Source organism: Hevea brasiliensis, chromosome 2 (genome assembly GCF_030052815.1).
Source record: "Hevea brasiliensis isolate MT/VB/25A 57/8 chromosome 2, ASM3005281v1, whole genome shotgun sequence".
Classification (NCBI taxonomy): domain Eukaryota; kingdom Viridiplantae; phylum Streptophyta; class Magnoliopsida; order Malpighiales; family Euphorbiaceae; genus Hevea; species Hevea brasiliensis.
The window spans coordinates 110612420-110624114 of NC_079494.1; the positions used below are offsets into that span (position 1 = coordinate 110612420).

General features: G+C 35.1%; 3 protein-coding genes across 3 annotated transcripts; all 3 read right to left on the reverse strand.

The window, feature by feature from the left end:
* Positions 1 to 1860: 1860 nt before the first annotated feature.
* On the reverse strand, positions 1861 to 4633 carry LOC110665483 (F-box protein At2g27310). Its single transcript, XM_021825634.2, has 2 exons — positions 4406 to 4633; positions 1861 to 3123 (listed from the first exon to the last, which is right to left on the reverse strand). Exon 2 carries the CDS (start codon positions 3115 to 3117, stop codon positions 1990 to 1992), a length of 1128 nt encoding a protein of 375 aa, XP_021681326.2. The 5' UTR covers positions 3118 to 3123; positions 4406 to 4633; the 3' UTR covers positions 1861 to 1989.
* A 1505-nt stretch (positions 4634 to 6138) lies between these two features.
* Positions 6139 to 6891, reverse strand: LOC110665580 (outer envelope membrane protein 7-like). Its single transcript, XM_021825779.2, has one exon. The coding sequence runs from the start codon at positions 6518 to 6520 to the stop codon at positions 6290 to 6292; it is 231 nt and encodes a 76-aa protein (XP_021681471.1). The 5' UTR covers positions 6521 to 6891; the 3' UTR covers positions 6139 to 6289.
* A 466-nt stretch (positions 6892 to 7357) lies between these two features.
* Positions 7358 to 11461, reverse strand: LOC110665484 (small nuclear ribonucleoprotein SmD1a). Its single transcript, XM_021825635.2, has 4 exons — positions 11307 to 11461; positions 11127 to 11203; positions 7829 to 8020; positions 7358 to 7679 (listed from the first exon to the last, which is right to left on the reverse strand). The coding sequence occupies exons 1-4, from the start codon at positions 11318 to 11320 to the stop codon at positions 7618 to 7620; spliced, it is 345 nt and encodes a 114-aa protein (XP_021681327.1). The 5' UTR covers positions 11321 to 11461; the 3' UTR covers positions 7358 to 7617.
* Positions 11462 to 11695: the final 234 nt, after the last annotated feature.

Genomic DNA, 11695 nt, shown 5'->3' on the forward strand with positions numbered 1-11695 from the left:
TTATTTTTTATTATTATTGATAGGCAAATTTTTTTTTTTAAAAAAAATATTTTTTTTCGTTGTTTTTATTATTATTGATAGAAAACTAAATTTTTCTCAAAAAAAAAAAAAGTATATAAGTAGGTAGTAACGTAACCTTATTCGAATTCTACGTCCTATGCAGTATTCGATCCACATCTTCATCTCATTACATATTTCGTTATTAATTTCGTTGTTGAAATCGTTTTCATTGATTATTGAATTTGTATTGTTTATTGGACTCAAGCAAGTTTCATGTTTGAGTCCACTCAAATCAACCTCTTTATTTAAAAAAAAAAAAAATAAAATCAATCAATTCTATTAATTATTAAATTTTTGACGTCTAAATAATTATATTGAATTAAAATTAATTTTTTAAATAATTATTAATTAAATCGAACCATTTAATTTAATTTTTTTTAATGCTCAATCTGATTTTATTTGATCGATTAATAGGTTCAACTCTTCAACCTCCTATAAAAAAAAAAAATTAATAATAATTTTTCAGTTAAAATATAGTATTACAAACCCACGAGAAATTATGGCCTTTGTCAAGCAATTTGGATACTCCAAAAGGTGGTGCGGGTCCCGCTCTGAAAGGCCAAGCTTCCATTTCTTAGGAGAGCCATGATTGCTTTTCACTCCTTTTAGTCTTCTGGATTTGGCTCCTTCGGCAGCCCAGAGTGGAAAATGATGATGCCGTGATACTACCAGCTTATGCAATTTTCCATCTGACCCGACCCCACCGATGTCACGTTATAGGATGGACTTTTCCCTGAAACATAACAGCATTTGATTAGTAATTATTTTGCAGTTCTGAATTGAACAAACCAAATCACAATACTTTAATTATTAAATTTATTATACGCATGCATTGTTAATGAATTAGTGTTTGTAAATGATTTTACAAAAAAACATATCATAAATTTTTTTTTTTTTTTAATTTAATAGATAACTTTCATGTTTAATTTAGTGGGTTCCTTGTAGTTCATGTCCACCTCTCTCTGATATATTTCTATTACACTAACCCTCAAAAAAAGAGTTTCAGTTCATGATCTATAGGAGCATCTACCCTAGTCCTAGCAAACTATTACATGGAAAGCTAATATTAATCAACCTTTTCCGATATGATTTTTCAGAGAGGAAAAGGGCAATAGCTTATCACGGAAAGCAGAGTGAACAATCTGTCAACACTTCTTTTATCCATCAAAGTAAGCCTGGAATCAGACCAGTCTAATCTGGATCCAGAACTGGACTGATCTAATCTGGATTCAAAACCAGTCAGACAGCCCTGAATCAGACTGAAACCAGCAGATCCAGGTCAAACCAGTTTTTTCCCTTCTAAAAATATTGGGGGAAAAAATCAACCTTTAGATTTTATCAGAACCGGACTCAAGCAGGACCAGGGGACCCTGCTGTCAAGTCCTGATGAATCTGCTTAGACCGAACCAGCAGCCAGGCCTATATCAAAGACAGTATGAAAAAGCAATTCACATTTTACATCGTGCCATGCCACAACAAAAGATATTCACTCCTCATCAAGAAGCATCAACTAGATAAGGCTAACGGTTGGTTCCAAAAAGCAATAAGATAATTCACCAGACCCTTGTGACAAGCGATAAAACAAAAATTTTTCAAATGCCCTCTCTCAGAAGCAACACACTGGACTGAGCAGATGAACAAACAAATAAAATTACAAATCTATCAAGACACAGAACAACATAAAATTGCAGAACATACCTTAGAAGTTTACCAAGGATGATACAGGCCCAGATGACCTGTGCTGCTTCCAGAACTGTCATTGTTAGTTACTGTATAATAAGAAGATTTTGTCCTCAGATATCTTGGGAAAAAAGAACAGTAACTCTTATTAGCTACGACAAAATTGAATTTTACATCAGATAGGTACATACTTAGTCTGTTAGAGCATTTTCAGTTAATTAGTGTTCAAATAAAAGCAGCATCTGTATTTCACAAAATGTAGTACCATAATGTGAGGAAAGCAGCAATCCCACTTATGATACAAAGTCTATCTATCCTGCTTTCATTCCTCATCTTCTCCTCTTTTAACTCACTTTGCACTTTTGAGTACAAGTGACAAGACTCGAGAACTTCACTATAGTTTTTGCTCCTACAGCAGCTCAATGCTTCCTTGAGAATCAGCAAACTGTTTCTTCCATTGACATGAGCGCCTTCCATGTCTTCCAACTGCATGCTCAGCTCTGTTAACTTCAGAGTTGTCTGGACACCCTCTCCTTCTGTGTGAATTACTCTAAACTTCATAATGAGGATGCATTCTACTACCTGACATGGAAGAATCTCTTTTGCAGAAAGAACAGACCCAAAGTGTATTACAAAATCCTTGTCTGTTGGCCAATGCCTTTGCCCACCAAGAGGACTCCAGCTAGCAAGATTAGCAGCTTGCTTAATTTTTTTATTTACAACAATCCAACTAAGTCGAAGTCCATCACGAAGCTCCCTCCAGAGCTTTCCATCCTTTCTTTCTTTCTCCATGGATAAAATTGGCGGCAGACCATCTGAAACTGAAAGCAAGACTTCACCTTCATTGTCGTCAGCCCTGGCTGCATATGTAAGAAGATCAATCCGAAATGGGCAGTTGTAAAACCAACCATTGAATCCATCGGCATTAGGAATGCCCCACAGGACCTTTGAACAGATTGTTTTATCTTTGTACCTGATATCAACAATAGAGACAAAATCTGATGGTGAAATACTCTCAATTTCATCTATGTCACCATAGTATTCAGCCTCAGTCCATTCTTCAGCATACTCTAGATAGTCATTCCATTGGTACTCGATAGCTCCCTTGTTAACAATAAGGGGAAAACAGTCTGCATAGAACTTTCTGAATCCACCAATTGATGTTATTAGAGTTTTGACATCCTCCATATTTGTTGAAGGCCACATAGAAGAACAAACATTTTCCCATAACTTTTCTTCTCTTGAAATGGAGCAAAATGCAGCACAAGCACATGCTGCACTTGCCAATGTTGGGCCATCAAGACGCCTCAATATGTCATAGAAGATATCACTGCTTAATGATGCCATACCCTCAGCTGACGCAACTGACATAGCCATAGACCCCTGATTCATTATATAACCAACAATTAGTGTATGCATATAAAGACAGTTGTATAAGAGAGTTCATAAATTAATAAATAAAACTTGTCTTGTGAATCAGATATCATTTTTTTTTTTGGACTCTGATGCAGCTTTCTTTGAATTTAACTTGAACTATTTGCAGAGGCACTTCAAAATGCCATTGGTTCTTGTTCAGCAAATTAACAAATAGGCACCACAAGACAAGTCCTCATCCCAAAATGCAAAACAAACAAACATATCAAGGCTCATTTCAACTATGCTTTTTCATGGAAAAATTTTCTTATCAACCCCAACATTGAAAACACACATGCACAATGAACCACAACAACCATCATAGGTATTTCCAATCACTGAAGGGATCAATTTGGTTCCCATTCTTTAAGGTAGACACTAGACAAGGTAAGTTCAGTATAAAGAGCTCTCCTGTACCTTTTCAATGCTAAAATTAATATTAAGAAAATTCTATTTAAGAATATGCTGCGACTTTGCTTGGCTCTACTTAGCTATGTCAAGGATAGCACTAAAACTTCAAAGCCATTGATTCAAATCCAAGGGACTGCATTGACAATAGAAAGCTTCAAAGAAAGAAAACAAAATTGAAAGAGGAAGATTTGAAATGGCAGGAAGACATATATCCATAAGCAGAACATGAAATGAAGGACCTGTAGCCAGCTTCGACAAGTTGGGACCTAAATCTCTACCGAGTTGAGCCGAAAACCCCGAATGAACCCCACCGGTTCAACTACAATAGCAAATGATTTCAGCCATTTCTCATGACACAACTACGAGTTTAGAAAGACAACAAACTCACGCGCCTGGGGTTGAAAAGGACAAATTCCAAAGTCCAGACAGCGCCAAAAAGGGATAAAATTCATAAGTATATCTTTCTGAATTTGGGAAAATGTTGCAATTCTTTTTACTTCCTCAAACTATGAAAACACAAACACAAAGGCATGTAATGCGAAGTACAAGCCATAACACAAAAACATGGCATGTAATGGGCTTGATCCGCAGGATCAACCCAAGTTCCGAAACTCAGATACCAAGCGGTCATTCCAAATGGATCAAAGAGTTGAGAATTCAAAACTCATATATTCACATTTACCCAATCAAAACGACAAACAGTAAATCAGAGCTAGATTCAACAAGGGAACATTCTTTCTTAGCGAAATAATCAATACCCAAAAAATAAAAACCAGTACCATCGATTACAAAGAGAGAGAGAGAGAGAGAGAGAGAGAGAGAGAGGAAGGAGTTGACGCACCTCGAAGATTAACAATCATCAGGCCAGACAAAACGAAAACAGAGAGAGCAAAAATGGATTCAAATAGCAAAAGCGGAGATTTTTGAAGGAGTAGGAAAATAACGATCGAGTTATAGCTGCTTATAGGTCACTTTCTGAAAGTATTTAGCGGTTTCTTTAAGGGTGTCTGTTTTAATCCTTTTGGAGCTGTCCAAAAACGACAGGATTTTGGGATTTCTGCAGCTTCACGTTCACCCTGATTTTAGTGATTTTCAATTAATCCAGCAAATCCCGCCACGTCATTGCATATCCTAATTATCTTTTAAAAAAAAATATTAACATGAAATCCGATGAACATATTAGTATTTTTCAATTTATAAAATTAATAACTCAATAATTAAATACATATTATTGTCAACATATAAGCGATCCAATATAAATCTTTTAATAGATTTGTACGTGCTAACTACGTCCACAAAAATGCCTGTTGCAAATTAAATGGTGTGTATTCTTCAAAAACAGATATTTTTACAAGCATATTTTATATGTATATATCAATCAATTTTTTTTTTAAAAAGTTATAAAATATAGATTTTATGTTGATCCAAAAGATCAATCAGCTGAAGACATAAAGATATATATTGATGGTTGTAATGGCTAATTGCAAAGCAGCAAAGATAAGAATGCCAGCTGCGAAGTTCAATTATAGTTTTCAGAGTGTTGGACAAGTAGAGAAATCAGCCAAATCAAGGGATCTTCAAGGATGATTTGATTACTGATACAACCTTCCGTAATTTTTTTTTTTTTTTTTAAATCTATGGCCCTTGAAATCGTCAATATGTAAAGTTGCCTTCTCACCAAGAAAACTACTTGGATAAGTTCTGAGGCAAACCCAGAGACATTACATACAGTACACACGTGATGTGAGCAGCAGGCACCCATCAATTTTAGTGTAATGGGTCAAAGGTTTTGCCATGTGGTCTCAAATCATGAGAATACCATGGCTATCATAATAGGCTAGTGATTGGAGAAAGGGACGTGAGAACAAGTCTATGAAATGAGCTGGAAATTGAAAATGGTGTCTCCCCATGATGCAAATCAAGATTAAACAAAGGGCAGGTGATCGGATTTGGAGAAAGCTTTAGGTGACCTAATAAGGGGAAATGAATGTTTAAATAATGGGGAGACATCACACCTAAAATTTACCATACCAATTGCCATGGGGGTTGCGGTTGCCTGCAATTGGGCCAGTTGACTTGAGCAACATGTCGTCAGCGTAACATCAAAGCTCAAATTTTTAAATAGTGGATTGGTTGCACCTGCGACCCTCGACCTACCCAGACAATAAATTAACTCAATCCATTTGTCAAATGTGACTTCCTGCTCTAATCTCTATTTTAACTCCTTTCTTGACCACTACGAAGCCTACGCTCAGTTGGAAACCAAAATCAAAGAACAAACAACTTGAGGATTTCTTTTTTTTTGTTTGAATGGAAATGCTCCAAAATGTAATACAAATTTGCAGTAGAGAAAAAATGAAATGAAGTAGGCGAAATATGATAGTAATTGATAAAGTTCCAAATTCATACAAACCAAACCATAGTCCCCATTCAGTATACAAGTTTTATACCCATAAGCTACTAATTAGTACAGCTCTTTATTTAAATCTACCACCTAATGCTCATCACTTATCAATCACGGGTAAATTTTAGCAATGATTTTTTAACTTCCATGGTAATAATATTATACTAAAATAAAATTTTTTAAATTTTTAAATTTTATTATGTAAAATATAAAAATTAATAAAATTTTATGTTATATTTTTTTAAATTGAGACACTGTAGCATTACAGATAAATAAATTCAGGATGGTCGATAAAATTTATCCCACCAATCACCATCACCATCACATAACTGTTGGTTTCCCGTCGGGGGCGACAGCATCAGCATCAGCATTGAACGAGTCTTTACTAGCAGACTCATCCTTCACATCGTCGGGATCGCGGTCGGGGTCAGACTTGCCCATGGCCGCACGAGCCTTGTCCAGAAAAGGCTTGAAAGCCGTTTCAATCGCGAGCCATCCAAATGCTAGAGCCCCAAAAACGACCATTGCTTGTTTGCTTGGCTTCGTCCCCATCTTCTTCCTCTGCTTAGCCGCTCCGTACGCCGCCTGTTCTTCTTTTTCTAGCTTTTGATGCAAGAACGCTTACAGAGTCAATGGCAGGTGGGCAGCGAATTTGTATGGGCTAGGGATACCGTCACCCGCCAATGGCAAGTTATTTCCTGGACGCGATAGTGCCGGCCTCCAAAGAGCAGATTATCCGACGCTGTGGACAAGAAGATCAGAAATATTTTGGTTCGTTTTTAAAGCTGTTGATGAAGGAGAGACTAGAGAGTTCCATCGGGTGCATGTTATTCTGCTGTTTCAAAGCCATTCTTGGGTTTGGGTTTGGGTTTGGTTTTGTAGGGACTGCAATCGTATAACATAATATAGTTAGATTAGAGATGAGTTCCTATAAATTTAAATTCAGTAAATAACATTCATTTGAATTTAAATCAACATTTAAATATTTATCATACAAATTTATTGACATAAATAATTTATTATATATAAAATAAATTTTATATAATACTATTTATAAATTTTTAATATTATATTTTAAATAAATAAAATTTAAATGCTTTTAAAATTATTAACATTCATTTATAAAAATGTTTTGCATTTGTTTCAACCATTAATTATAGTACATAAAATTAAACGTATTCAAATTATATTGTAATAATAATAATTGAATAAATAATTTATGATATAGTTTAACAGAATTTAAAATGATTTTTCACATTGAGATTATCCATAAGTTCAACTAAACCGATACTTTGCAGATACCATCCTTATTTGTATAGGGACACCCATTTCAGTTCACATATGCAATTGCTTTGAAATTGAAGCTCAAATCAAAGAACTCAATCAAAATCATCTAACCAAATTAAAATTTCAGGCTGATTATGCTAGCAGTTTGAAATTTGTCCATTTAGGATTGGAAGATCATCTAATCACTCAGTGCAATCACATCATGAGATATCTCAGAATCCGCAAGTTAGCCTACGGCACACCGGGTAAAAATAATAGCAATAACATTCTCTTCATGCTCCGGACTTCACCAACAAATTCTCCTTACAACATAGGTGTTTACATAACTAGACGCCACAAAAATTAGAATGAGTGCAACCCAACTAGCGGCCTCGACCACGTCCACGACCGCGTCCACGGCCCCGACCACGCCCCAAAGGCCTCCCTGCATTCCAAAGAAGCATTAAATCCATCAGTATTCCACAATATACAGAGTTTCAGGTTTGAAGGAAGAGAGGGAGGGGGGATTGGGAGATTGTGCAGAAAGAAACATCAATAAAGATCAAGTTGAAGCTCGAGAGCAGATATCCATACCAGCAGTTGGCTTCTTAGGTTTGACCCTTGGTGTCTCTTCAACCAACAAAGTCTCAAGATTCAAGCTGTCAGGAAGAATATAATATCGGATATTGTTACCCCTCACACTGAGATGATCTAAAGTTACTGGATTTTTCCCCTTCAATGTTAGTTTCACAGTCTTCAAGTGAGTATTCATGCTAATATCCACGCCTATAATCAGCAAATTAACCAGTTATAAATAAATGTTTCTTCACCCATTTGAGCATATATCTAGCAACAAGTATTATTCACTATTTGATTGAACAAAATATCAAAGTTATCCGAAAAATTTTCTCTACCTCAAAACTTTCATATCAAACAGCGAAAATAGAAAAATGTATTCTATCAAACAACATAGATATTGCTTGTTCTTGACAGAACATGTGCAAGAAAAATAGAAAGGAGGAAAATTTGACAATAATTGTCAGGATTGCACTCAACTCAGCCAAAACTTCCACTAGGAGATTAAATCAGGTTGTTGAGCAAAATTTAATACCAAGGCAATGGACTTAAAATGAATACTTATCGAAAGATTTTAGAAAACAAAGCCATAAGCCGTCATGTTAATGTTAAGGAAAAACTAAAGCTTAGTTATTATCACATTTCAGATAACCGGAAAGTGGAACAAAACATTAGGAAAATATATAACTAGAGGAATTAATTAATATTTCACTGATGAACAATTGAGGCAAAAAGCCAGCATCCCCACATCAATAGACAGGAAACAATTATCAAGGATAATATAATACACATTGATCTCAACTGATGGATCTAATAACTTTTACAAGAATATGTAATAAAGGTAGTTTCAGAAAAAGAGAAAATTTCAAGGGAAAGTCTTACTAGAATTAAGACTGACATCTATTATCCATTAGACAAAGTTCTGTATATCTACATAATGGTTATGACATACTAGTCTTCTAATTATCTATCTTGAGAACAATTTATTAGATCCTAAACCCCTCCATTGACAGTCTTCTGTACAATCCATGTGGATCAAAGTAGACATTTTTTCCTATGGTCTGCCATTGAAGCAAACTGTATCTCATGCTACCTTAATTTAACCTTGGTTCATTTGATGTTAGTCCAGAAGAACCTAGAACAATTAAGGTAGCAAAAGAAAGTGTGTGTGTGTGCATGCGCGCGTGTGTATTTAACCATCTGCAGAAGACACATCAAAAAATAATCTGAAACTACTGAAAAGACCAAATTGTACATCTTCATCTTTTAGCACAAGCACCCTTGCAAAACTTACTAAATATATAAAAAAGGAGTAAATATAAATATATAGGAATATCTTAGAAGTAAATCCACTATTAAATACATAGTAACAACTTAGAAATAATCTATCAATTTTCATCTTCATCAATGAATGATATATGCATTATCCATATAACAATTACCAAAGACTTTACCCTATCACAGGATAATGACTGATGAAGTTTCATGGGTGGGAGAAATGGTGCCTATTTAGTATTTACCTAGGATAAGGAGTTAATTTAAATCTTGAAAGGGTAAATTACAAATTAGTTCTTGTATTTTACCATTATTAACACTTTAATCCCTTTATTTTAGAAAATAAATTAAAACGTCCCTCAGTTATGCTTGAATCAAACACTTGCATCCCTCCGTCCATTGTCCTCAGTATATTCCAGCATATTCCACCAGTCAAACAATTCAAGTGCGAGATGAGTTATTTTATTCCTATAATAACCCGGATCCTCTTCCCCCTTTCTTCCTTGTTTCCTCTCTCTCATCTCTGTTAGCTCATCAAAAAGACACCTTGTACCTTTTACTTCTCTACCTCATCAGTCATCACTCACAAGCCACCTTACAGTCTCACCACCTGTGCTCTCAAACAATGTATCCTCAACAAAGGATCAAGAAAGGTCAACAACTTCATGCCCAACTGGTTATTACAGGAATCCTCTCCCTCACGCAACACCAGCCTCATCAACATGTATGCTAAATGCAACCAAAAGAACCAAGCCCTTTCGCTCTTTAATAGCGATGCAGATTATAATCATAATTTTTTACACATAAACACAATGCAATTTTTTATTTCCAATGGGCTTGCAAGAAATGAACTTGAATTTTATAAAAAAAAAATGTGAAGGCTAAATTTGGTGCCAGATAAGGTTACATTTCCATGTTAATTAAGGTGCTTTGTGAGATTATAGAGGTTTATGAGGTGAAAAAAAAAAATCATGGGTTGGCATTAAACTTAGGCTGGAGTTGGATGCACTTGCGGGTAGTGCTTTGGTCAGTAGCTATTAGAAGCTTGAGTTAATGGATGACGACACATGAGCAGTTTGATAAAAAGTGCGGAAAGGATGTTGTGTTGTGCAAAAGTCACAAGGCTGCTTTTCTTCATTGATTCTTCATTCTTCCAATACCAACACAGTGATTCCTAGGTGTATGGTTTGCTCCTCTGCAGGTACTTGGAGATATTTGAGATTTAGATTGCTGTCTTTAAAGAGCATTCAACTAAACACTATCGCTTAAAAGGGTTCCACTAGGGTTTTAAAGTGGAACCCTAAAAAGTTTATAGCAATCATCATGGATGCTTGATTTTGTTGAATTGACACTAAAAGAGTTGTAAAGGAAGATGATAGAAACAGGGGGCTAGGTTTGGGGTTCAAGAGGTAGACATGGAGGAGTGAGGATCAGAGGAGGCAGATGTAATGAGGTATTAAGCTATTTTCAAACTTGATTATCTGTAAAAGTTGAGAAAAATGGACAAAGAGATAAAAGTGTTTGATGAAAACAAAACTGAAAGACTTTTTAATCTGTTTTCCAAAATAGAGGGACGAAAGTGTTAATAATAGCAAAATAAAGGGACTCTATAGTAATTTACCCATTTGAAAATCATCCATACCAACTTCTAGGAATGTTATATTCAGTTTCAATTATGTGGCCCAAATAACCGATGTCAAGAAAATTAATCTACAGGATCAAATCTAGATTCAATACTCAAATTGCCTCTTTGCCTCTAGCCATACTTATACTAGTTTCCAACCTACAAAGTAAAAACACTTCTAATGGGTGCATCTACACAGAAGAAACTTTCCACAGATTAACGAGCTTGTATTACCCAAAGCACAGATACTTTCAAACGAAAATTGAATCATTTGAATGCAAAACATAAATAATTACTGGAAAATTCTAACTAATAACACTTAGTGGTGTACTTTAAACTACCATAACTACTAATTAGGGTTTAACAAAAACCCCAGGCAAAAAAAAAAAGTACAAATGTTGTGAGAGTGCAAGAAACCTGTAATGGTGCCGTGAACAACAGTTCCATTCTTAAGCTCAATTGACACGGTCTCGTTGTTCAACTTCATTAAAAACCTGAAAATGGAAACATTCAAAATCGGATGATATAATTAGATCATCGTTAACGCGAAAGCAAGCATGATGGATTTATAAGCAAAAACAAAAAGCAAGAACAGACCTGACAAGCTTCATTGTTGGAGAGGAAGGCAAAATCTAGGGTTTGAAGAAGCACAATGAAGGCTGACCAAAGAAAGCGGGAGAGGACGGAACCTTTGAAGTGAAGTCTGCACGAGGTCACGAGTTAGGGCTGAGGCCCGCTCTAAAAGGGGTCGCGAGTTTATCTAAACGGCGACGTATACAGACTTCGCCAATTTTACTTAATACCCCCTTGAATTTTGACATAATTGTTTGGCATCCGTGTTTACACGGTTTTTTTTTATTATTCAAAAAATAAAATAAAAAATAAATATTATTATTATAGAAATTGAACTTTATTAATAATTTAATTGAAATTATATTCAATCTGCATCGAGTAAATTATATAATTATATAAATTAATTTAATAAA